At 47.2% G+C, this 27,109-nt stretch overlaps 1 protein-coding gene across 2 annotated transcripts; it reads left to right on the forward strand.

The window, feature by feature from the left end:
- The first annotated feature begins 491 nt into the window (after positions 1-491).
- On the forward strand, positions 492-26,693 carry TMEM132A (transmembrane protein 132A). Of its 2 annotated transcripts, none has more exons than XM_063116970.1 (11): positions 492-634; positions 13,580-13,794; positions 13,901-14,119; positions 15,252-15,652; positions 16,262-16,411; positions 19,341-19,533; positions 19,630-19,773; positions 20,755-20,960; positions 21,679-21,955; positions 23,527-23,718; positions 24,854-26,693. In XM_063116970.1, exons 1-11 carry the CDS (start codon positions 562-564, stop codon positions 26,051-26,053), a joined length of 3,270 nt encoding a protein of 1,089 aa, XP_062973040.1. In that variant the 5' UTR covers positions 492-561; the 3' UTR covers positions 26,054-26,693. The 2 variants fall into 2 exon arrangements, with proteins under 2 accessions (XP_062973040.1, XP_062973041.1); XM_063116971.1 differs by having other exon boundaries at positions 23,566-23,718.
- Positions 26,694-27,109: the final 416 nt, after the last annotated feature.

Here is a 27,109-nt window from a genome sequence, read left to right on the forward strand (position 1 = left end):
TTCCTTGCCTGTCCTTTCCTTCTTCCCGCTGTTCTGCCGTAGTTTACTTTCTTTTATTTCCTCCTTCCCTTCCACTTTTCCTCCCGCTCCCCTTGCGTTGTCTCCCGGATTTGCTCGGCTACACCGCGTCCGTGTCGCGTCCCCCTCCCTGGCGCTTTCACCCCCGCCCTTCCCTTGCTGCTAAATTGATTTCGGCTTCTCCCGTCGGCCCTGCCCCGGGCTGGCGCGGCTAGGAGGGCACTGGGTCGTCCGGGGTGGGTGTGGAAGCGCGCTAGGACCCAACAGGCAGGCAGGCAGGCGCTGCTCCCATGCGCTCCGGTCCCCTCCCCCTGCCTGCCTATCTCTATTGTCTGAGCAGTCCGGCGGCGGCGGCGGCGGCGGCCCGGGCAGGGATGCGCGGCTCGGGCAGCGCGCAGGCGAACGTGCACGGCTGGCGGCGCTGATCGCTCGCTCGCTCGCTTTCCCTCCCACCCACACCTCGAGTTCCGAGCTGCTGGCTAGTGGGGGACATGCGCCCCGCAGCGCCGGGCGTGGGGATCTGAGCGGGTCGGCTGCGGGAGAATGATGGACTCCCGCCGCGCTGCCCCCCGGCTCCTGCTGGCCGTCGCGGCTGTCCTCCTGCGCGCCCCCAGAGGTGAGTGTTGGCTTGGCCGCGGGAGATGGGAAGCGGCCCCGATCCATCCGCCCACCCCTGCTTTTGCCGTGTGTGGGGAGGCGATCAGCAGAGGATCCGCGCGCTCTCTTGCCTCCGCCATCTGGACTTAGATCAGGGGGTCCCGCGTGATCGCTTGTTCCGAGGGGTTACCCTGCCCCCCCCAAAAAAAGACCAGTTGCCGTTCATTTCTCATGGCGATTTGTTCGTCGGGGACCCCTTGGAAATCGGGTTTGGAAAACTAAAATGCGTTCTCTTGTGATCGCCATGGAAACAGTGAACACCTCTACACGTCGGCTCCCTCTGCGTGTGTGTGTGTGTGTAGACTAAACCGGTAGGATCTTCGCTCTCCCTCCTGGGGCCACTGCGTGAGAGTGCCCCACTCCGTACCCAACCCCCCCCCCGCCCCATCCCAGTGCTTCGCCGTTGCTCTTGGATCTTTGCTATGAGGGCTGCTTGCTGCTGGAGCCTGGGGGCAAGACGGCTTCTCCAGGATTTATGTTGAAATGCAAATGAATCTTCCTAGGTCGTTTGCTGCTATAATTCAATTATTTTTTGGTAGCACGCGCCCCCCCACCCCGCCTCTCATCAGGGCAAGATTAATCCCTACGGTGCATCTCTCCCCGCCACCCCATGCCACTCCATTTTTTCTTTAAGGTAGGCAGGCTATTTGCAAATGATTCAAGCGATAGAGCTGATCCCATCTCCCTTGGGAAGCTGAAGCTAATAAAAGTGTATCTTGGAGAGAGAGAGAGAGAGAGAGAGAGAGAGAGAGAGAGTGAGTGAGTGCAAGTGCAAGCCAGATTCCTTACCTGTTGTGGCTGAGTCTCTTTCACCCTATAAAATGTTCCATCTAATTCATCAATCCCTGTCACTCAACCCTCTGAAAAGCTCTTTCCCAAACACCGGTGTTTATGGTAATTTATTTCTTTGTGCTCTGACCCTTATTGCTGTTCCCTGACTTTTATATCTGTGATCATTTTTATTTTTTACACTCATTATTTGCCCTGAGAATATGCCACCAGGGTTGTGGTTGTTTAAAAACTCCTCTACAGGTGACCAAGACATATTAGCAGCACTTGTAACAATCTTGCGTGGGCAGGAGCGTTTCCCTGACGGAATGTGCTTAAGAGAGCATCATTGTTAAGACAATAGCACATACTATATGTATAGACCAGCCTTCCCCAAACCAGTGCCCTCCAAAAGTATTAGACTACAACACCCATCACCCCCAGCCAGGAAGCCTGATTAGTCCAACACTTCAGGAGGACACTAGGTTGGGAAAAGGCTGCTTTAGATCACTGCCACTTACCTTTCCTGTGGTATAAATCCATGCAAGGCTCTGGGTACATAAGCAATGCCTCTGGGTTCTCATGTTTGATCATTGCACTACTATGTGCCTGTCAGATTTAAGAGCTACCTCTGGAGCCATATGCACAGCATTTGAAGGAGAAATACTGTCCAAGCTGCACCCTTCATGCTGGTGGTATTTGGTTGTGTATTCTCAGTAGTAACCTCTGAGGTGATTTTTTTGGTTTGTTTTTTTATTTGGCAGATAAGAAGTTCCCAACAATATTTTGCTCAGAGCAATTCCAAGCTGGATCCTTGTTCCAGTAAGGGAAAGCAGACAAAACCTTGTGCTGGTTTGGGCTGAGGATGCTTCTGAGCTCAGTGTCAGCGGGGTCCATTTTACAGTGATGAATGAATCTTCCTGGTACTGTTCATTAAAGGGGAGCTTTTGGAGCAACCAGGAAACATTATTATTGCCTGAAATCTTAAAAAGTGTGTGTGTGTGTGTGTGTGTGTGAGAGAGAGAGAGAGAGTATATTTATTGTTAGTAGTGCCTGCTGTTGATGTGATTGCAAAACTGGTGGATATTTTAATGGAGGGATACTGGGTTTCACAAGATGGCATAAGAGAGGAAGAGTTTTTTATGGCTGAGAGAGAGACAGAAATGCAGGGATATGGTAGGATAGTCTACTTCAACCTGACACCCTCCAGATGTTTTGGACTACAACTCCCATAATCCCCAGGCAGTGATGGGAGTTGTAGTGCAACATATCTGGAGTGTGGCAATTTGAGGATGACTGTGGTAGGAATTTGCGGGGAGGAGAGGACCCCAGGGCCTGTTTGGAGGGAGCTAGATCCATCATAGAATGAAGTGTGTGTGAGGGGGGATACATTTGGGTCATGTTGTCAAGCTGATGAGGTGGAAATTGATGGAAGAAATAGTAATTAGCAGAGAAGGGAGCAGAGGTGACAGAGGTCACACCCTTGGGAAACCAAATTTGTAAGGAGCCCACTTGTTTCCCCATTCTGGGACCTAACTGGGCAGGGTGTGATGTCATGATATCTCAGCCATCTGCTCCTTCTTCAGGGGGGACTAGTGTTACCCAGAGCCTGGGGGAGGCATGATAAGGGATCCCCGCAGAGCTCGGCATCATTTAATGGACTCATTGTTCTGTGGGGTGGGGTGGGGGGGCATCTGTTTGATTCTCTGCTTGTTTGCTGCTCTGCATGCATATCATAAGGAGAAGCAGGTGGTGACAGCAAAAGAACTCAGCCTATGGAGCCTGTATTATGGTCCTAGATATACAGCTTTGCGAGTGTGTGTGTACTAGTTTCATTGTTAGACAGAGCACTCCCCCACAATGCCAGCAGCAGCTAATATCAAGATAATATCTTCTTGTCCAGCTGGTGTAAGTCGAGGATAGGATTGTGCTTTCAGAGGGTGTGTGTGTTGCATTTTGTTTGTTTTTAACCCATTATTTTCTTTGGTTAAAAAGTGATTTTGTAACTTCAGAACAACCACACAATTAAAATGCAGTTTCTCAGTGCTTGGTTAATAGTCTCATGGCCCACCATTTTAAAAAGTTGTATGCGCTGATCCAGAATGGATCCAACATTTTTTATTTGTAACAACAACAAAAGTGTAATGTCAAATCCATTTTTGAAAATTTGGGGAAGTGTAGGTGTTCCTTTAAAAAAGAAAGAATGAAAAGTATTGATACCTTTTTTCATAAAATGTTCAGGAAAACTGAAATAAAGTTGTTTCTTTTATGTCATTCTTTTTTACAGATTTTTTTGACTGGCTCTGGTTTTCAGCCCTTTTCTGTTGGGTCCTTTATGTGTGTAATTTGCGTGTCTGAGGACGTCTTATATCCCCTGTAGATTTCTTTTTGTGCCTAGGTTAACACATCCTTTGTACTACTGGATGGCAAACAATAATATTTTGGTTGGGCCCCTCCTAATTCCCTGAGCTAGGATGTCACATGCAGAGCAATAGGATTTGGAGAGAGAGGAATTACTTGCCTGCAACTATCCAGAGATTTAGCTCAAGTCCTGTCTACCATCTTCAGTTCAGTTGCTCCACTGATGTCTCAAAACTGTTAGTACAACTCATGCTGATCCTCTTTCTGTTTAGTCTGGAGAAGAGAAGATTAAGGGAGACATGAGAGTAGCCCTCAAACATCTAAAGGGCTGTGTCATGCTGACGATGGACCAGACTGAGTTCTCTCTTGCTCCAGAGGGCAGTGCCAGAACCAGTGGGTGGAAATTGTAGGGAAGCTGATTTCTCTGAAATGTTAGGAGAGATCCCTTAATAGTATTCAATGTTCAGCTGCAGAACAGACTGCCTCAGGAGAGGCTCTCCTTCGCTGGAAGTATTTAAGCAGAGGCTGGATGGCCATCTGTCAGGGCAGGGATGCTGTAAGTTTCATCCTGTACTGCAGATCTTGCATTGAACAGAGCATTGGACGATTACTTCCAAGATCCCTTACAACTCTGATTCTTTGCCAAGAGCTGATCATCCCTGGCCAATTCTAGCAGAGCATGCGGTACCATGGAAGGGAGATGGTGGTGCATTCAACATATGCAAGCCCAGACATGCCCATGGCTTTAGCCTGCACTGGTCCCTTCCATCCCATGCTAAAGGTGGTTGTAGCTGCAAGCAGAAACTCTGTGAGCTTGCCAAAAACGTACTATCTGGTTTTATGGATGCAGGGGAGAGCACAGAAAGGTGTAGTGGGGACATGACCATGAACACAACTGTGATTGTTGCATACTTGTTTGGTGCGTTTGCATTAACCCAGGAGCATAGGAAGGAATCAACCCCCCAACCCCACCAAAACCAGGAATGATATGCTGTGGGATGTGATGACCCCATATTGATATTGTATGGCATCCAATGCTATAAAATGTATGTTATCACAGGCGTGAATAGGAGTTTACAATGAATACAGGTGACAGTGGGGTGAAATAGTTTACCTTGTCCTATCTGGCCCTTGTCTGTAGTGCAGTTTTGCAGCGAAAGCAGTGCTTCTGCACAGTATGGCATGTGGAGCATAAAGGACACTAGCAGAGTGCATCCAGTTCCCCCCCAAAGGGTCCTGGTGCACCCTTGGTGTTTGCAGTTTGTTCATGGAAAATGGCCTTTGAAGAACTAGCTGTACATTAGGTTCCTACAGTGGAGCTCTGAGCTGGAATGGTATCATGATGCTGGATTTGGATCAGGGAAACCTGGATTGAAGTCTTCAGCCAGCCAGGAAGCTCATGGAGAATCCTTGGTCAGGGCATGAACTCTCAGATTAGCCCACCTTGCAAAACTGGTGTGAGCATAAATAATACAGCAGCCTTCCCCAACCTCAGGCCCTTGAGATGTGTTGGACTACAACTCCCAGGATCTCCCAGCCTCTTGTCTGGGGGATTCTGGGAGTTGTAGTCCAAAACATTTCAAGGCCTCCAAGTTGGGAAGACTGCTATATAGACTGCATTGGCCTCTGTGAGGAAAGATGGGATACAAACATCATGGATTAAAAAATGGGCAGGTTAGTTTGGCAGAGCGCCTCAACATGCTAACTATAGTATTTGGATGGTTGGGACTTCCACGCTTGAAAAAAAATGACTGGGAAGTGGGACACTGCCTGCTCAGAGCCCCTTTTATCTCAGCACAATGACCCATTTTTTCTAGGAGTTCTAATAGCAGTGCTTGAACTGTCCCCACAGATACAGGTGGGCATCTCTGCTTAGGTTGCACCTGAAAGGCTTTCTTTGCAGCCAGAACAGCTGTGGAAGTCATTATTCTTGAAGAGCAGCTGAAAAAGAGCAAAACTGAAGACACCGACCTTAAGAATATTCCAAATGCTGATACAAAGGATACAGTTCCCATGCCCTGATGGACCACTGCAAATGTTCTCCCAGTGGACCATTCACTACACCAGAAGTCCCCAACCTTTTTGGACCCGTGGGCACATTTGGGAATTTGAGACACTGCTGTGGGCACCACCCCAAAATGGCTCCCCTAGAGGATGTGGCTAGTCACATAATGGTTGCCAGGGAGCTGGCTAGTCAAAAGAGAGGGGTAGCAAGGCTTGAGGCTGGGAGGGAGGGGGAAATGGAAAGAGTTTTTTCCTGGCTTGTCCCATCCACACAGACCTTTCCCCTTCTCTCTCTCTCTTTCCACTCCCAACGTCTTCTCTCTCCCAACGCACCCCCTCTCCCAACCCCCCATTTCTATCCCCTTCCTGTCCCTAGTCTTTTCTCTCTCTCTCTTCCTGGCCCCTAGCCTTGCTGTTTCTCTCTACTCCCAGCCTCTAGACTCACTATTTCTCTCCCCTGTTTTTCCTCCATGTAGCTTCTAGCCTCGCTCTTTTTCTCACCTCGACCTCTTTGCTTCCTTTCTCTTCTTGACTACTGAATAGTAGATTGGCTGCAGTTTCAGGAACAGGAAGGAGAACCTGGAACCCTAATGTTTTCCAGTTTTTATTAAAAATGGTTTTGAAAGGGGCAGGGAGTAGAGAGCTATGTGGGCTCAGCATTGGCCCTTGTACTACACACACACACACACACACACACACACACACACCTTCCCCCTCAGATGTCTTTAAAGCTAGGAACATGCTGCCTTTTTCCAGATAGATAAGTCACAGAGCCTCTAATTAGGCTTCAGTTAATTAAAAAACAACATCATTATCATTTTTTAACATTCTTCGGAAGCTGGAGAAATCCCAAATTAAAACTAACCCCCCAAATCCATTTGTATATAATATCAAAGGGATTAAAACTACAAGAGAGAACACTGTCCCTTCCTTGCACATCCTACATTAAAATGGCTGCTTTGAAAAACCTGAAATCCCAGGTGGAACTCTGAGGTGTTGAGAGAAATATTAACAAAAACTAAACAAAGCATATTAGCGGGCAGATCATAAGTAGGTGCAGCCAGTGGATGTCAATGGAGCTATGCCCGTTTACTCTGGTGAAGGTGTGTGCAAAAAAAAAATACCATAAAATACAATTACGTTTTTTGACTGCCCCCCCTTTTTTAAATGAAGATTTTTCTTTGCAACCCATGAAGCAAATACAATTTAAGATTACACAAACTGATAACAAGACCTTCAAGTCTTTTTTAAAAATATATATGAGTGCTGCCTGACGGAAATTTCAGAAAACAAAGAATAGAATGCAATTGTGGTGTCCATTCTCTGGAGCTCTTGTATTTTGAAATAAGGGTTTGATGGAGCTTTTGTGTGAAATAGAGAGCATCCCTTAAAATGATGTTATATCTGTTAGCCTTAATCACTGCTTTTCTTTGCTTAATTAATGCTGACTGGTCCTTTGCCACCTTCTGAGGATACTTTTTATAAAGAAAAACCCTTTCTAACATTGGTGTAGTCGATTGCTTCTTTCAGAAGTCTGACCTGATCATGGCTTATTAATTCCATGGAGAATAATTGAAAGGAGGGCTTTTTCTTTTCTTTCTTTTTTTGCTGACTGTCAGTTCTTTGACGATGGGCAACTATGGATGAGTTAAATGGTCAGACTGGAAATCCCTTTCTCTCTCAGCTACTAGGCTTTCATTCTCTTTTCTCATCTGATATTGTGTTCATACCGATCTCTGGGTATCCAGAGAATTCAGTCTAAGATGAAGTTTGAATTTCTAATGAAAAAAAAGCAGAAATGCAAACACCTTTGTATACACACATGCTGTTTCTCTCTGTGTGTCTCTGTCTCTCAGACACACTCACACACACAGCTCCCCAGGCTTTTCATGAGCATCACAAAGGCAGAATTACTAGCTCTAGGTACTCCTAATAATTGGATGTGTCTTACAAAGGATGTGATTTTTCTTTTACACTCCCACTCATATTTAATGTGTCTTGTGCTTTTGGATTGTTTAAATTTAATGTTTTCAAATCCTTGATTATGAAGGAATGCTTTTCTCTTCCCCAAAGGCTGCTAAGATTTTAACAGAGTAGCATTATGGCATTATTAAGACAGGTTTTAAAATGGCTAGTGGCACAATCCGCCACACACCTTCTCTTATTCAAAAACCCCATTGAAAACATTGGCAGATGCACAAGAGCGCAGTAGTGCTGTTGCATACTTCCCATACATTTCACTGAGGGTAGCCCAAGACATCTTCCAGGTGTGTTGTGCCCTAAGTTTGCTAATGCACCTTTTTAAAAAAAGATATAAACTAAGTGCTATCATTTTGTATTATGTGAGGGAGGAAGCAGCAGCCAGGCACCTCTCCACCATGCCTGGGTCCAGCTCCAGCTGAGAGCCCCCTCCCTCCTGCTACCAACTGTCTCTGGAGAGGCCACCAGTGAGGGAGGAAGCAGCAGCCAGGCACCTCTCCACCGTGCCTGGGTCCAGCACCGGCTGAGAGCCCCCTCCCTCCTGCTACCAACTGTCACTGCAGAGGCCACCAGTGAGGGAGGAAGCAGCAGCCAGGCACCTCTCCACCGTGCCTGGGTCCAGCTCCAGCTGAGAGCCCCCTCCCTCCTGCTACCAACTGTCTCTGGAGAGGCCACCAGTGAGGGAGGAAGCAGCAGCCAGGCACCTCTCCACCGTGCCTGGGTCCAGCTCCAGCTGAGAGCCCCCTCCCTCCTGCTACCAACTGTCTCTGCAGAGGCCACCAGTGAGGGAGGAAGCAGCAGCCAGGCCCCTCTCCACCGTGCCTGGGTCCAGCTCCAGCTGAGAGCCCCCTCCCTCCTGCTGCCAACTGTCTCTGGAGAGGCCACCAGTGAGGGAGGAAGCAGCAGCCAGGCACCTCTCCACCGTGCCTGGGTCCAGCTCCAGCTGAGAGCCCCCTCCCTCCTGCTGCCAACTGTCACTTCAGAGGCCACCAGTGAGGGAGGAAGCAGCAGCCAGGCACCTCTCCACCGTGCCTGGGTCCAGCTCCAGCTGAGAGACCCCTCCCTCCTGCTACCAACTGTCACTGCTGAACTTTGCAACTAAGATTGTAGTGCCTGAATTTGCTTTCCTTTCCCCCCTCCTCCTCCTCCCTCCCAATCCCCTTTCCTTTTGTGTCATGTCTTTTAGATTGTAAGCCTGTGGGCAGGGACTGTCAAGAAATACTTTTGTAAGCCGCCGTGAGAGCCTTTTTTGGCTGAATGGCGGCATAAAAATCCTTAAATAAATAAATAAATAAATAAATAATAACATGCCTCAGGTGAGACTGGAGGCAGCTGTCTGTAAACTGATAAACAGCCCCATTGGGAGAGGGAGTCACCATGTCAAATGTGTCCATAGTCCATAGCACTGGTGCAATGCCATTTAGGCTGCAATCCTAGGCATACTTTCCGGGGAGTATGTTCCAATGAATGCAGTGACTTACTTCTTTGACCAGATATCTGGATAGCTTGCTGTAGATTGGCATGGATTTCTGACTCCTAGTTATTTAATTCAAGCAGCAATAACATGGCTTTCTTTGCCCAACCCACCACCCCTCCTTTAAAAATTATACTTGAAATGAAGAAAGGTTGGAGTAACCAGGAGTGGATTTTTGTGTGGAAGGAATTTGTGAGCTCTATTTGGTTTAGGTACTCAACACTGATCTTTTTGCACCAGTCTCTGGTTGGTGAATATCAGGGTTCTAGTGAAAAAGAAAGTTGATCCTGCAAGCATGAAGTCTATCCCTGTCTTAATCATAATGTACCTTGAAGTGCAGTTAAGAACACCACAGAACTTGATTTTCCAAATCACTGAGATGGTTGAATCTGCCCAGCTTAAAAAATACTACATTAAAATGAAAGCATCTTGGATTCATTCAGAAATATAGGCTTCTACTTTTTTAAAAAAAAGGTTGGATTTCTGTGTCCTAGCTGCCACTCAAGCGTGAAGACATCCCAAGATGGGCCTTGGCAGGAGGTGGAGTATCAGTGCCTTCGGCTAGAAATCTGTCTGATCCCATAAACAAAACTAGGTTGGCTTATATCTAACTGCCAAGTGTCATGCATCTCAAATTGCCATTCATGCATTTTCTGGTTCTGTGCATTTCAGTGCAACCTTTGTGGGTGTTTTAAAGAGAGGTAGGATGTTCTCCATGAACATCACAGCACTTAAGGACCTTTTCCTGAGAATTAAAAAGACATATTTTTATCTATTAGATGTTTACACTTTAGAGCAGTTTAAAAAAAATCATCTTTGGTAGTGGTATCCTTGCATTTAGGTTTACTGGTATAAATTATAGGTATTACTTTTCAACTAACTGATATAAGGCTAAAGTGTAATGTATCATATATCTTAATAGCAAACTCATTTACTTCCAAAAGAGCACTCCTCCACACATAGCAGGGAGGTATCAGCAGACCTGAGGGGAACCCCAAGGCTTGCAGAAGTACATAAAAACTCTAAGGTTTAAGGATGTATTTAGATATGTGGTGGTCATGTCCAAAGGTGAATATTTTCTGGAACAAAGTGTTCCAGGAAATTAGCTCAATAATTGGACAATGGGTTCACCCATCCTCCCACCCAGCACTGTTAAATTGGACAAGGACTTAACAGGACACCTTTTACTGGCGGCAAGATGGTTGATTGCCAAGCACTGGAAGGATGGCAAAGGGCTTCGCATTGATAATTGGTATCAAAAGGTTTGGCAGATTGCCCTTCTCGAAAAGTTGACAGATAAAATGAGGAAAGTGCAAAGACAATTCTGTAAAAATGTATTTGTGGGGATCTGGAAGAAATTTATTGACTTTATGAATAAACAAGCAGCAGGAAGGACACCCCTGTTACTTTACACAGACATTTGGAGTGGATAAGAAGATGGCAATCCTGGTGGGGGTGGAGTTCATCCAAGGTGGAAACTTGTAATTTGTATGTGAATTGTTATGGAATATACACATATATATGTGTATATATAAATGATGTACCATTTGACCTCTGTAACCAAAACTATATGTGTTGAAGAGAAAGAGAGAAAAAAAACTCTTTAAGGTTGAATTTCCCCTCCCGCTAGCCTATTGTGGATTGGGCATGCTCAGTGAGCACAGAATGCTGAATGATTATGAATGTAATGTAGTATCTTGAAAGAGGGCATAGCTGGCTGGAACCCTGTGTGAGAGCGCTTCAAGTTCCATTTGTTAAGTGTACTTCTGAATTATTTGGAATATGATTTTAAAGGGCTTTTAAACTATGGTTGCATAATCTTTTAGGTGCTGCAAAAAAATTGTACTAGCTCATCATTGGGAAGCCACATCCACCTCAAAGCTTATGAAGTGGCTAAATAATGTTTTGTTTATTGTTGAAATGGGGAGGTTGATAGGTAAAATGCTGTAAAGGAATGCATTAAGTCTTCCTGTGGAGTTAGCCAGAGAATGGTTTCCATTTACTCTGTATTAGGAAGTTCATTGTAATAACATGCTGCTGCAAACACATTTTTTCCTGTAAATTAATTCTGCTTTTCTTAAAAACTGTTTTCCCCTTTAGTGCAAGTAATGATCCAGTGACAATAAATCCCATCCCTGTTTAATGGAAGGATGAGATAGCTGATGGGGTAGCCATTTGCTACATGTTTACTTTTTAAAATACCAGAACAGAAGTATACTCTAGCACTGAAAAAGAGAAGCAACCTTTAAAAGCTAAATAATGTAATCAAGCAGAGGCTCACAAAATAGTATAGGATTTAAAAGAGTAAGAACTTAAGTGGTAGAGTGGAAAAACAGGTTTTTTGCACATAACGAAATTGTGGTTTAGCAGTATGTACAAGAGAAGAACGCATGCTCCCCACCTCCTCCCCCTTTCCAGCATAAACCAGCATTCAGTTTCACTTTGCCCAATTCCTGGCTTGTTTGTGGATCAGGAATCATGGTTTAAAATAAACTCTAGTCAGTTGCTAAAAAATGCACTGCAAAGCTTGGATTATTTAGCTGGCTTGTTTAATAAACTAGATTTTATTTTGAACCGTGATTCCTGGCTTCCATATAACAAGAAGCCAGGAATGGTCTAAAGCAATATGGAATCCAGGTTATTCCACTTCTTGTCCAGAGGAGAAGACGGATCACTTTTCACGGGGTCCTTTCTGTTTGCGCAAATAGCACTACACTGTAGGTGTAATCAACCGGCCATCTCCCAGATGTTTTGGACTACAACCCCCATCATCCCTACCCATTGCCCATGCTGACTGGGGCTGATGGGAGTTGTAGCCCCTAACATCTAGAGGGGGGGGGTAGAATGCTTGTCCCTACATGTTAACAGGGTCTGAGATTATAAAAATGTAAAGAATGTATGAATCCATGTGTGTGCACATATGCACTTTGAAAAAAATATGTATGTAGCCAAATGGTTCAAGCATGGTAGAAGGACTTCTGTAATCATATGGCAGCCACAATCCAATAGGTTTCCAGGATTCTAAGTTCAAAATTGCACTGGGTAAACTAACTTGCATTTTCCAGTTGCAAAATATTGTAGATTCAATGCTGGGAAAATATAATATCTCAGCAACAGAAGTGGTATTTTAATGAAAGACATCTAGATATCCTGCAATTAAGTAGTGACGATTGGATCTGCTTCATTACTTGTTCTACTGCTCTATCTATTCCCAAATTCATTCTAAATATTTAGATTGTTTTCTTGAGAAAAGGTCCAGCTCATCCGATTCGGAAAGAATACACTTTTTGTTTACATGCAATAGCAAGACTGTCCTCTTGGCATTGGCCAACTTCACTCTTACAGCCCAAATGTACAGAGCAAAATTTCTGACCTTGCAGAATGTATGATTTGTTTTACCATTGTTTTTCCTATGCTTGTTGTAACCACTGGTTGAAACAATAAAGATCTATCTATCTATCTGTCTGTCTGTCTGTCTATCTATCTATCTTTCTAGTGACAATTGGATATTTATTGGACATAAAAATATCATCTTGAAAAGAAAGTGCATTGAGGTACCACCATAAGCGAGCTTGGCCCCAGTTCATTGAGCAGTTAATAAGGACTTTGTTTCCATGCTTTTGTCATGCATTGGTAATACTAAGAAGCACATCTGAAAGACAGGAGGCATTCTTTGGACGCTGACCCAGTATTGATTATGTTAGATGTTGCCTCCTTGCATTCCAGCATTCCGCATGAAGATTGTCAATTCATTTTATGAATTTCCCCAGGCATTTTCAAGTTCAAGAACCTCCTGGCTGTCTGGATTTAAATACTCCAGTAATGCTGAATTCAAACCAGCCATGAGTTGCAGATGTAAAAGGAGGCTTCCATGCATGTATCCAGAGCTAGACGGGGATTCAGACATGCAAACAGCTGCCTTGTGTACAATACCCCTGCCTACTTCACCAGCCAGGCTGCACACATATAATCTAGTTAGGGGTATCAGTGACTCAAAACAAAGTGAAGGTTGGTGGATTTAGGTTCCTCCCTTAAATAGTAGGGTAACCCGGGTAGATGAAGTTGCTTTGGAGACTGGAACTGGCCCATGATATGCCATTAGTTGGCTATCCTTGATCTGAGGCTTGAGGATGGAGTCCATAAGCTTGGGCTTCAGTTCCTGTTTCTGAATTGCTCTGCTGACCTCTAGATATTCATTGCCATTATTTCACCATTTTTCATATCTACTCAGAGAAGGATTAAGTATTGGGGTGGGGTTGGGGAGTGGGGAAGAGGGCACATGCTCAATGCTGATGAAGATGGTTTTCCTGTCTCCAGTGGACTGTGAATCTGACCCTCCTGATGTGGTGTACCTCCCAGCTGAACTCAAAGTGCTCAATGGCCCAGAGTATTTCCGCCTTCAGCGTACAGATCGTTACTCGCCCGGAAATGCCTCCCTCAGCTCCCGCTCGGAGACCTTCCTCTTCCTCCAACGGCGGCTCACCGGAAAGCCCACCATCCAAGCTGCCTACCTGCCATTCAGCGCCCAGCAGGTAATCCTTCCAAGCTCCTCAGTTAGTGTCAGAAATGGAGCAGAGCTGCCTTGACTTGTTCTTTGAGGTGCTTCAGCACAGAGCTCAGAATGTCTGTCTTCCTCAGGCAGTTCCAGCTGATGATTCCCAATTCACAGACCCCTCTGCTGCCTGGGACATTCGGGCTGTCTCCATTGAGGGCACGGTGTCTCCTTATGAGCCGTACGCCAGGGTCCTCTTCCACCTCCAAGGGCAGGACTGGGTGTTGGGACAGCAGGCCCTCCCATGCGTCACACTACACGTCTTCCACCAGGCCCAGGTGGTTCATCGGGCCTGCCACCTCCAGGTTGGTATATAAGATGCCACTCCCAGGAATAGTTCTTCTGCCTATGGAGAAATTAGGTGCATGACCTTGAAATGCCACAGGAGGTGTCTGTACACCCCACAGGGTAAGTGATGATATGCTACTTGGTAAACATTCTGTTCAAGGATGTGGGAACAAATATTGACAAAGTAGAAGTGAGGTGCACAAGCTGCCCAGGGATGTGATGTGGATTTCCTGCATTGGACATTTTTCCAGCAGATAATGGGCAAATCTACCTGATATGGTTTAAGCCTAAGAATCCATGATATTCCTGGTGACAGGCCCCATGAGCTTTTGCCCAGCACTGTGTTTCTAGAGCAAGGATAGAGCAATTTCCCCAATACTAGGGTTCCTGTTGTTGTAATGATTCTTGCAATGTAAAGAAAAATGAATTTCAGAAGGGGCAACTTGTCATGTCTTCATCTCCAGAGATGAAAAAAACTGCACTTTCCAAAATTCCTTGTTCTACACCACTGTTAAATATAAATAGGACCATTGTTTTCAATTGTATGATTAATTCTATTGCATCAAAAGCAGCACTTTGCTTAATGAGAAACTCTTGGCTTCCAGTACCAGAAAACACATTTCCCCCTTAGAAATATGAACTGAGGGTTGTTTAGATTCTTCTAAACGTCTGTGGGAGGGAAACATTTCTTTTTCAAATCACTCAGGGTTTTTCTTTACTTCCCCTTCCCACCCCCAGCCATTTTATGTACGCAAGGCCTCCAATGCCATCCAAGGCATCTCCCGTTAAAAATACCATGGGGAACAAGGCTGAGGTTTCTGCTTGCTTTCCTGAAGAGCCACATCCAGTCAAGAGTACATAGTAGTGGAGGCTGGTGACTCCACTGTCAATAGTAAATCCACTCAGAGTTTCAGTCGGAACCAATCAGGGCTCTAAAGGAGTTTGGATAGCTCCATGAGAGTTCTGACTGAAACCTGGATTCACTGCCGTACTGATATCGGAGCCACCAGCCTCCACTGCTAGATAGTACTGGGCTGGCTAGGCCAATGACGTGACTAGGTACAAGGTGACGTCACAGGTTCGTCACATATCTTGAGAGGGGACTCAGAAGGGGGAGGTGGCTTGACGCTCTCTGCTTTACCTGACTAGGCCCCACTAGGTGTGTGTGTTGTGGAACTGGAGCTCCCCGCTCGCTGGTTCTCACCTCCCCCGCCCACCAGCCAGCGCACACCGGAGGATTCTACCATCGCTCCTCTACGGGCTGAACTGTACTATACCCTGGAGCCCACACTGCCTGGCAAGACACCTCACGAGTGCCCCCACAGACGGAGCCAGGAAAGGCCGCATCCAGGCACGGAGGGCGCCAAGGAGCGGCTGCGTTACGTGGGTCCTGTCGATATCCGGGTGATGAGCCCGCCCCGGCGCCAGGAGGTGCGGCTGGATGACAACGTGATGGTTCGAGTCCCTGACATGGCCCTGCGCCCAGGACAGCTCTTCACTGCCACCCTTATCCTGCAACAGAACTTCACCGCTGACCTGCTGACACTCCGGTGAGCAAGCTGGAGCCAGGCTGTTCGTGCTTTGGGATCCCCACTGCAGTTGTGCTAATTCCAAGGCATGGCAAAAGAATTTTAATCATTTGCTCCTGTGTTTCATGGTTATAACTGATGCTCAGATGTTTTTGGTGGGTGGATGGTAGGATTAATCAATCGAAATAATAATAATAACAACAACAACAACAACAACAACCATCATTATTGAAGTAATATATAATAATACTATAGTATAGCACTTTCAAGTGTTCAAAGTGCATCACATGCATTCTCTAGTTGTAACCCTTACAGCAATCCTGTAAAGTAAATCAGCATCAAAGGCGGAAGACTGAGGCTGAGAGGGAGTGGCTTGCCTAAGGCCATCTAGTGAGTTGATGGCAGAGGCAAGATTCGAACTGGGGACTTCTTGATTCCTAGCTCAGTCTCTTAGCCACTGGTTAAGAGACCAGGTTTCTGATGTAGTCTTTCCTCAATCTAAGCCTCGGGGCGCTCATTCCTCCAGGGGCTGATCCTGGCTCACCCTTGGCCTACCGCTTGGGCTCTTGTGGGGCTGCCCTGCTGACCATGGCTTGTTGGCACGTCTTATCTGGCTGCTTTACATTTCAGCATCAAGGTGAAGAAAGGGCTACAGGTCCTGGCTGCTCGCCCCACCAGGCCAGAGGCCTGGACTGCAAAGCTGGACAAGTTCAAGGGTGCCAAGCATCACACCGCTCTGGTCTCTTGTCGCCGTTCTATTAGCAGTGGTTTGGACTGGAGGTAGGTAGTCATGGGAACTCTCTGGGATTGGTGATTCTACTAGGGATGAAGCACCATGCGACTGCCTGTAGGAGTTCATTCAATGGGGTGGGGGCACATGCATTGGGTGCCTTTCTTTGGAAGGGATGCCCACATGGCCAAGAAGACAGCAGTGTAGCCAAGACTTTGTTGTGGTTGCTGCTATTTTCCTGCATCCAGGCAATTCAAATTCTGCGCCAAGAGAAGCTGAATTCTGTGACTTGCATAAATTTGTGCAAATCCTTACTTTGCATAATGTGTTCTGCGATTTGGACTGTTTTGCATAATTCTGGTGGCTAGTCTCTGTTGTTCTGACCAGCTCACCTTTAACCACCACTCTCTGATAAACAGGGATAGGGATAGCCACTGTGATCTGCAGATTAGTAAACTCAAAACCGCATTACTGAAATGCGCTTTAGGTGGGGCTGCCCTTAAGGCTGGTTCAGAAGCTGCACCTCATGCAGAATGCAGCAGCTAGGTTAATAACTCATGGACCTTACTGTGAACATACTATGCCTGTGCTAAAGAATACACTCTAGCTCCCAGGATGCTACAATGCTAGGTTTAAGGTGTTGGTATTAGTATACAAAGCCCTATACAACTCAGGACCAGGATGTCTCAAGGAGCATCTCCCACTATATCAGCTTTCCTGGCCATTATGATCTTCAGAATATTGATGATGGTGATGGTGGAAATGTGGGAAGAGAACCTGAGACAGAACAGCACAGTAGCAAATACTGCTAAAGTAAAACCCCAGACCCTGGCCAGCTGATCCCACCATGAGATGATCTGAACTCTATATAATTGGACCACTCTGTTTGATTGGTCCAGACACTCTGGGGTTGTTCGCACATCATGGTGGCATTTGGTGGCACATTGTGGGTTAATTACTCACGATGTGTGTGGACACATACTGTAGGGGAACCGCTTCTGTTTTCTGTAAACAACCTCCGATTGGTGTGATTGGAGGTTGTCAGTGTGACGTGTGAACCTGGACCAATAAGTCACCCCTTGAAAAACAACCCAGCGGTTAATCCAACAACAAACCATGGTTTAACCGCAGGGGTTTTTTAGCCCCTAAAATCATCAGTCCAAGTTCGCACACCACACTGACAACTTCTGATCAGGTTGATCAGAGGTTGTTTATGAAAAATGGAAGTAGTTCGCAGGCAGTGAGCATCCCTTTGAATTGTGGGTTAAATAACCCATGATTTGCCACCAGGTCTCTGTAACATTGGAGAAATGAATAGTACCTCTTTTTCCTGTAGTCTGAGGAGATGATTAGTGATGCATGAAGCTGAACAGCTTGCTTCCATAAGCTCAGTCAATCATTAAGATAGAAATCCAAACATTTTAATATTTATCTTAATTTCTTTTCTTTTTTAATCCCACTTTTTCATCTGGAATGTTAGCATACATGGCAACTAACATCATACAATTTGTTCATTTATTCATTTATTTGCTAGCTAACTAACTAGTTAACTATCTAACTTACTACATTTCTATACTGCCCAACGACCAAAGCTCTTTGGTTGATTCACAACAAATGAAACAATGAAAACAATGTAAAACATAACCGAAGATATACCGTATTTCTTTGATTGTAAGACGCCATCGATTGTAAGACGCACACTGATTTAATTGTTCATGTTTGGTTAAGGTTAGCACCTTTTGTTTTGTGCTTGTACACTGTGAGGTTATTTTTAAACCACAAGTAGCTTGCCACACACCAGAATGGAATCTAGTAGGCATCAAGGATTTATTTATTTTACTTAATTTCTATACCACCCAATAGCCAAAGCTCTCTGGGCGGTTCATAAAAGTTAAAACCATTAAGTACAGCATAAAATATAATATGAAAACTTAAAACCACAATATAATTAGTTTGTGCAAATCCAGAACAGGAAGGTATGGTGAGCGTCAGATGTTAGGTGATTATTTGGAGCAGAACGGTCACTCATTCTGCCTCTGCCTACTATTTATTATCTGTTCTGCCCAATCTATACATGGATTTGGCTGATTAGCATCCTGTTTGCTGTTAGACCACCTGTGCTGGTCAGTACCTGTTCTGGAGTACTTTCCCCATTTCTGGTTTTACTTCTGTTGCCTGGTCACAGTTTCAAAGGTCTGGCAAGCTAACAAAAGCCAGCTTTAAAAACTCAATTCAAATCAGGCATCCCTAACAAGCAGGAGTCAGAATGGGGGAAAGGAACTCCTTCCCAGCCCTACTTCAGGAGAACTTTCGGTTTGCAGAATTTGCCCTGTATCCGTGAGGACTACAGATTTGGGAGCCTTTTGTTTTTTTAAAAAAAATCAAAGCTAGGATTCTCACGATTTTGGTAGTCATTAGATTATCTGTCCTCGAGACAAGTCCAACTACCTACAACTAGATGTCCAAGCAACTGACAAACCTCAACAGACAATCTTAGGCTTCCATTGATGCCTACTCTTCCCTCTAACTCCCCTCCCGAAAAACTGTTTGACCTGTTTTGAGTGTCCCCAAATTCCTTTTGGGATATGGAGGCAAGCGTAGGAGTGACTCAAAGTAATCCTCTGTGTGCTTCATCCTGACCTACTTAGTCTGTGGAGTATGTTTCAGAGTCCATAATCTTAATTTTGCAACTAAGAATGCAATGCCTGAATTTGCTTTGCTTTCCCCCCTCCTCCCTCCCCGTCCCCTTTCCTTTTGTGTCATGTTTTTTTAGATTGTAAGCTTGTGGGCAGGGACTGTCAAGAAATGTTTTTGTAAGCCGCCTTGAGAGCTTTTTTGGCTGAAGGGTGGGATAAAAATGCTTAAACAAATATAAATAAATAAATAAATTCATTATTGCTTGAGGACATTCTGTAACCTGTTCAAACTCTCCTGGGCTCTTCATTTAGTTGGCTGTCTTCCATCTTTGCCTCCGTTTAGGGCAGCAGATTTCCCAGAGTTCCTGTATCTGGATTTTGTAGTAGAGAATGGTACAGCGGGGCAGGCCTCAACGCGACCGGTCACCTGGCAAGTGGAATACCCTGGACAGGACCCTGAAGCAGAGAAGGACAAGATGGTGTGGGAGATCCAAGTGTCGGAACGAGATGTACGGGCCTTGGTTCCGTTGGTGAAGGTGAGGCCGAGAGGTTTCATCCATTTCCCCTCATGGGACACCTGAGCAGCCTTCCGCGCTGATTTCTCATGTTCCTCTTCCCATGGTCCTCTGCAGGAGCAGGAGATTGTGAACACTGCGCTACTCACAGGAATCCCTCACTCGGTGCCTGTGAAGCTGGTTGTGGTAGAGACAGGAGGAGCGGTGACTGAGGTGACGGAGCAGATGGGCTGTGAGTCTTCTAACAAGCAGGTTCTGCAGGTGAGAAACCACTATATGCCTCACAAAGTTTATGTTTCCCACTTTGTGGTCGCAGGTTGAGGATCAAAATCCACCACACATATTTGGGGCCTTGGCTTCAGCCTTCTTCACTCTTTGTCTATATCTCTGGGATGAAATACTCAATTTGTACCGCAAAGGATCTCACACAGACCTTACATGTGGGGAAAGTACATCCTTCCTTATTACCTGAAGTACTTTTATGCCTCTCTTGCATTCTCCTTGCAGGTTTCTCCCTGGTCTCACCTGTTCTTACATGGTATCCTTCCCATCCACCCCTTGAAAAACGATTGACCTTGCTCATTCCATACATTTGGGGCACTCCCTTCTAGTTGCCTCCATTACTGGCAAAGGTTTTGTCCTCATCGGTCATTTATTTATTTAATTAATATACCGCCCCATAGCCGAAGCTCTCTGGGCGGTTTACAAAAGTTAAAAAACAGTGGACATTAAAAAAAGTATACAAAATTTAAAACCATCAAAAAGATATAAAAACTACAGAACATTTTCCCACCACTTTTTACTAAGCGCATTCATCAAGACAAGCTTTTGTCCTGAGCTTCCGCCACCTTTTCATGAACATACCATTCCTCTGAAAAACACAATTTAGGGGAGGACTAGAATAATGCCACAGGGAAAACAACAAACATCCCCCTCCCCCTCCCCAATTATCCGCTCCTTCCCCTCCTAACCTCTGGGCACCTGCCAGATCTGTCTCCCCGAGTATGTTATAAGAAGGTGGAGATACACAGCCATTCCTTGCTATAGTTCCTTGCCAAGTTGCGAACAAGGGAGGGCTGAGGGAGTTCATTACACACACATGGGTGGGTAAATATTGAAAAACGGGATCTGGACGTCTTCCTTCTCACCTACTCTGTGCGGACGCACACTTGTTCCCAACCTCTCTCTGGGCCCTCCTCTCTGCCGGTGTGGACTTTGATGTGTCCTTTAATTCCTCCTCAGGTGTCAGATGTGTGTGACGCTGTCTATGTTGGAGGGAAAGAGAGCCGGGGGGCACGTGGCGTACGGGTGGATTTCTGGTACCGCCGGCTGCACGCTTCGCTGCTCTTCACTGTCTGGGCCCCACTACTGCCTCTGCGCATTGAGCTGACTGACACCTCCTTGGAGCAGGTGCGAGGCTGGAGGGTCCCTGGCCCAGCCCCTGACAGGTAAGTGCCGTGGAGCCAAGAGGGTCACTGGCATTTATGTGAGGAGTAGCCCCCTACTATTTGTATGTGCCAGAATGGGACTGGGCTTACCCACTATGGGAGATGGCTACTGTAGAAGAATTTGGACAGAGGAGAGGGAGGGTGAATCTTTCAAGTCAAGGCCCAGAGTTTTGAAGCTTCTCGGGTGGCACAGTCCTCATTCCTTCGTGCAAGTCCAGCAGTTCCATAGACTGCTCATGCTGTGTGCGTCCAGGAGAATAAAGCATGCAGAACTGGGTGATATCCATTATTCTAAAGGAATTTTGGATGGTGTAGGTTGGAGCTTGAAAGAATCACATTTTGGTCCTGCCCACTTTGTCTTTGGCCCCTCCCACAGATAGAATATGGCCCCCAAGATTTTTACCAGATTAGAATTAGGCCATTGGACAGAAAAGGGTTACATCTCATGGCTGGAAATATGGCTACTGAGATATTCAAATTGTCTTGATGAATGCTCTTGGTAAAAAGTGGTGGAAAAATCAATAATAGTAAAACTGCTGCTGCTACTACTACTTTAGAAGTATTTTATTACTATTAGTATATTACTACTACTATTATAATTTTTACTTGGGTATAATGCCATCTTACCTACCTGGCTATTATAATAAGTGCGATAATGTACCTAAAGCTAAGCAACTTGGAACTTGCTAAGTGTGATCATTATCTCTTCTCTGAGCAGCAGCCTAGGAGAGCCTGAAGAGGGTGGAGAGGAAGCAGAGAGGAGAGCTCGGGGCTGCCGGCTCCAGTACCAACGGGCTGGGGTCCGGTTCCTTGCCCACTTTGTGGCTCACCCTCTAGATGGTGGCCGTCACCTGACCTATATGCCAAGCTCCGATTGGCTGCTAGATGTCTCGCATCTTGTGCAGAAGCATGCTAGAATCCAGGACCCCCGAGTGGCGACGCTGGAAGGTGGGAGTGTGGTGATTGGCCGTGAACCAGGCATGACATCTGTGGAGGTAAGGCGCCTGTGGGGAGAAATGAGTGGGGTGTTGTTGGCCACTGAGACAGAACACGGTGAGAAGCTCCCTCTCTGTTAATACTAGAACCCAATGGGGTCATCCCATGAAGCCGATTGGTGGGAGATGTGGGACAGATAAAAGGAAGTTCTTCTCACAGTGCATAGTTAAAGTACTGAACTCACTTCCACAAGAAGTAGTGATGGCCACCAATTTGGATGGCTTTAAAAGGAGGTTGGATAAATTCATGGAAGATCAGGCTCTTGGTTACTATATGCTATGTCCAGTATCAGAGGCAGCATGCCTACATACACCAGTTGCTGTGGAACATAGGCTGTTGCACTTATGTCTTGCTTGTGGTTTCCAGTTGACAGCTGGTCGGCTGCTGTGTGAACAGAATAATGGCTTAGATCCAGCATGGCTCTTCTTATGTTCTTAATTTGCTTGAAGTGTGATGATAATCTGCAGATGGAGAGTTGCCTGGGAGACTGGGATCTGTGAGTTGTGCCTGTGCTCTTGGGATATTACTTTCCTCTCTGGTATCAGATAGTGCAAGTGTTTTGGCCTGGAGCGAAGGGGTGAGTGAATTTCCCTGTACAGGTGTTTTTGGTTTGTACATAGTTAGGGTAAGTGATATGGCTGGTTGTGGGACGCGTCAAGAGAGATGGAAGACAGGTGGCTAAGTGAGGCACAAAGAGGGTTGGCCTGAGTGGGGTTAGAGACCAGGGTAGGATGAAAGTTGTCGTGGTGAATATAGGGGCATGGAGGTCTAAAGAAGAAGATTGGTTTGGCAGTCCACAAAAGCCAGTAGCCCGCAAATGTTTCTGCTAACATTTTTAACATATCTACATCAGTCGCTTGTGAGAAACCAGGTTCCCTGCTCAATCGCTTGATGCTGATTCTTATACAGGCCATTGTTGTTGTTAAGAACATAAGAGCCCTGCTGGATCAGACCGAGGGTTCATCTAATCCAACACTCAGTTCCCACAATGGCCAAGCAGCTGCCGATCAGGACACAGGTGCAACAGCACCCTCCCACCCATGTTCCCCAGGAATTAGTTGTACAGGATTACTCATGGGTCATCAGGACTAGTAGCCATTGATCGCCTTCTCCTCCAGGAATTTATCCACCCCCCTTTTAAAGTCATCCAAATTGGTGGCCATCACTACATCTTGTGTCTCCCTATCCACATTCTCCACACCATGCCTAATTTTGTACAACTCTTATCAGGTCTCCCCTTAGCCTTCTTTTTTCCAAACTGAAAAATCCCAGGTTTTGTAACCTTCCCTCATAGGGGAGATGCTCCAGCCCCAAGATCATTTTAGTTGCCCTTTTCTGCACTTTTTCCAGCTCGTTTTTTAGGTGTGGTGACCAAAACTGTACCCAGTATGGTCACACCACAGATTTGTTGCTGCTGCTGTTGTATCGCTTCACATCATATTTAGTGAATAGCTATTCACAGACTTGGGTTCGGGATGGATGAAGTGGGGTGTCAAAGGATAGGGGTACAGGTTCTGCGAAGCGTCTCCTTCTGAGGGGTAATCATGTCTTCTCCATCCTCTTGGCTCAGGTGCGTTCTCCTGTTTCTGACTCTATCCTGGGGGAGCAGACTCTGGTGGTGTCGGAGGAGAAGGTCTCTATCTCTGAACTGCAGGCCCAGCTGGTATCGGGGCTCTCGCTGTCGCTCTCTGTGGAGCCCGGACACCTGAATATCTTCACTGCCACGTGTCGGGCACTCTCTGCCCTGCAGTCCCTGAAGCAGGTGAGAAGATACTGTAGTGCAGCCTTTCCCAACCTGATGCCCTCCAGAGGTGTTGGACTGCAATTCCCATGATTCTCAGCCAGCATGAGAATGGCCATGCTAGCTGGGAATGATGGGAGTTGCAATCTTTAACACCTCTGGAAGGCATCAGGTTGGGGAAAGCTGCTGTAGCAGTTGATAGCTTTGTGAATTTAATGTCTGCATTTTAAATCATATTTTATTTCAATATTAACAATTCCACAAATGACAGCACTATCAGACAGAGCTTAGGAACAAAGCATCTGTAAGTTGCTTAGAATTAAAAAAACCAAGCGGATTTTCATGTTAGATATTTCAAGACAAGTCTATATGTCAAGTTTCTATGTCCAGGTTTTTTCATTTCACCCTAAGAATCCTCCCCAAGATTTTCATGTGACAATGGCAAGCTTATTCTTGCTTTTATTTTTATTTGCACAATCATCACGAAAGCAAAACCATCAGCCATTTGGACCAGAGAAGTCCTGAAGGTGCACACTGAAGATGCATCCTCCCCGCCTTGCTGTGCTCCGCCCAGGCTGAAACTAGGCATTATGGGAAATGAGCGGTTGTCACCAAAACCGCCAGCCTTGTGTCTCCTCCTGTCCACCCTGGCTGAATTTCATGCAGCCCTCAGCCAGATTTCAAATCCTCCTCCATGCGATCGATTCAGATGTCTGGCAAGAGCAGTCTGTCCCCCACCATGACAACTCGCAACACAGGGGGGAGGAAGAGGAAGAGGAGAAAGAGAAGAGGGTGGCACTGCTTGCTTTGGCCCCGCCCACTACCAATATGCATCCCAACGACTTACCTGCGAGAGAATGCAGCCCGCAGCAGGAAAAGGGTTGCCCGCCCCTGGTCTAACTATACACACGTGCTGTGAGCTCCCCTGCTGCCACAAGTAGCAGACTCCAGTCTGCTGCCATAATGGACTATGCATGTCTCTAGCTCTTCTCACAAGGGCTATTGCCCTCCAGAACTCATGGAGCCGAAAGATCAGGTTACAGGGCTTGGCTTCAGCTGTGGCCTGTCTTCACTCCTATGGATCAGTGGGTGTATTTGACTCCTATTCTCTGTGTAGCCTTCTTCCCCCTTGATCCTCGTTTCCTTTTCCCTGCAGGAAGCCGTGCTGAGCATCTGGCTGGCGTTTACTGACCACACCTTGGCCCCCACGGAGCTTTACGGCTGGCGGGACGCGTCGCTCGTACTTTCCTCACTGAACCTTCACGTGGCGTCCGTGCGGCTGGACGAGGGGCAGGCGTGCCCTGTGATTGTGGCTGAGGGAGCAGGACGAGGGTCCCTCCTGCAGCTCGGCCTGCACTCCCCGGACACTTGCCGCAAGGGCAAGCACCGGGCTCCCCTCGCCCAGGGCACAGCATGGCTGGAAGTGAACTTTGGGCAGCACTTCCTGACGACCAGCAGCCCACGGCAACAGGATCCCCGCCTCCACGGCGAGCCCCCCTTCCAGCGAGCAGAAGGGGCCATGTCCGGGGAAGCAGTCACGGTTGCTGCGGTCACCGAGAGCGGAAGGGGAGCGAGGAGGCATGGCCCCGTAGGGGTGGGGCCGCCAATGACCAAATTTGAGGGGCCTGGCGGTAGCTCCTATGAGGACGCAGAGCAGGCGGAGGAGGAAGAGGAGGAGGAGGAGGAGGAAGATGAGATGGTGAAGGCCCCCGCGCGGGTGACAGACTTGGAGATCGGCATGTACGTTCTCCTGGGCGTCTTCTGCCTCGCCATCTTCATCTTCCTCATCAACTGCGTGGTCTTTGTACTCCGTTACCAGCGCAAGGAGCCTCCTGACGCTGGGTCGGGGCTGGCCTCTTCCACCCCGCAGCCGCACAACTGGGTCTGGCTGGGCACTGACCAGGAGGAGCTGAGCCGGCAGCTGGACCTGCGCAGCCAGCACTGCAAAGACCAAGCCCTGGACCCGTCCAGCACTGACGATGGCTGCTGCTGCTGCGCAGCACCAGAGGGAAAGCTGGAGGCCGCGGCTCAAGCGAGCCCAGCGCCACCCCCAGGGCCAGAAACGGGTGTTTTGGCCAGCGCTTTGGGCCCAACGGCCCAAGCGAGCCCGGCCCTTACTGCCACCTTGTCTCGGAAGAAAGAGGGCAGGGAGGTGGGGGGCCGTCGGAAGCGTGTGGAGTTTGTGACCTTTGCTGCTCCCCCTGGCTCTGCCCCCAGCCCCCCTGCGTCCGCCCCCGCCGTTCAGTCCATCCTGGTGGCCAGCGAGGATGACATCCGCTGGGTGTGCGAGGACATGGGGCTGCACGATCCCGACGAGCTGCGCAGCTACATGGAGAGGATCCGGGGCAGCTCCTGACCTCCGGGCTCTCCTGCGCTCCACCCATACGGGCAAACCAATAAGGGATCGGCATTTGCTCCCCCTCGGCGCTCTCCTAGGGTCATCCTGCTGGGCTGTCTACTTTAGGGAGGGCTACACACAACAGGAAACCAGCTTTGGGTAACTCCGCTGGGCGAGAAGAGGGAGCACGGGTTACTCCGGGCCAGAGACGCTCCAGCTGCTCTCTCTGTTAGAGACCTTCTTCCTCGGTTGTGCCACTAAGCCGGTTCCCTTTGCATTCTGGAGATGGATTTACAGGTCGGAGTCAACCCCCTCCTGCCGCCATCCCAGTGGCACTTGCTCCCTTTCCTGGGGACGGAACCTGTGTGTCCTCGTTGCTTCTCCTCTCCCCTGCCCCCTCTTACAAAAAAAAAGTTTGTATTCAGTATGGGTGAGGGGTTGCAGGCTGGAAGTCAGCCCCGTGCCAGCAGCAAGCTGATTGCGATACGCCCTGGAAAGGAACCCAGGGGAGGGGGGGCGGCCTGCTCCTAGCCCTCCCTTATTGCTTTGACTCTCATTGCCAGTTTGTGTCCATTGTGTGATGATGGTTTGAACAGCGAGTGTCCTTCCTACCTGTGGTCTGAGCCTGGAGCTCTTCCCCTACCCCCCACCCCCACCCCACTCCTCCACAAGAAGCCGGGCGAGGGCAGAGCTCCAGGGAGCACTGGCCGGTCCTTTATTCACCCCGGCCCTGTGCCTGGTGTCCTTAAAAGTTTTGTACAATCGCTCATATTTTATACCTGTAGTATTGGGAGGCTGCCAGGCAAGTCCTTTATTTATGGAAGATTTTTAATTCTTACATTGTTAAAAAATAAAATAAATAATAACTAAAAATGACAAGTTTCTGTGTTTTATGCTTTATGGTTCATTTGCGATTTCTTAGCGGTAGGCAGGCCTGTCTAGCCATGTGTGATGCTCCCTGCTAGTGAGAATAAGGCCAGGCAGTTGGCAATTCTTCCCCTCTCCTGATCTGTTTATTTCTTTCATTATGTTTATATCCCATCTTTCTTCTTTCAGTGAACCCAAGGCAGTTTA

Source organism: Elgaria multicarinata, chromosome 2 (genome assembly GCF_023053635.1).
Source record: "Elgaria multicarinata webbii isolate HBS135686 ecotype San Diego chromosome 2, rElgMul1.1.pri, whole genome shotgun sequence".
In the NCBI taxonomy this organism is placed as follows: Eukaryota; Metazoa; Chordata; class Lepidosauria; order Squamata; family Anguidae; genus Elgaria; species Elgaria multicarinata.

What these genes read in the sequence shown, in the direction of transcription:
- TMEM132A (XM_063116970.1), top strand. Translation starts at nt 562, where the DNA reads ATGATGGACTCCCGCCGCGCTGCCCCCCGGCTCCTGCTGGCCGTCGCG. An exon ending in AGCAGTGGTTTGGACTGGAG is followed by an intron (nt 16,412 to 19,340) that starts GTAGGTAGTCAT and finishes GCCTCCGTTTAG; the next exon opens with GGCAGCAGATTTCCCAGAGT. An exon ending in CCTGGCCCAGCCCCTGACAG is followed by an intron (nt 20,961 to 21,678) that starts GTAAGTGCCGTG and finishes TTCTCTGAGCAG; the next exon opens with CAGCCTAGGAGAGCCTGAAG.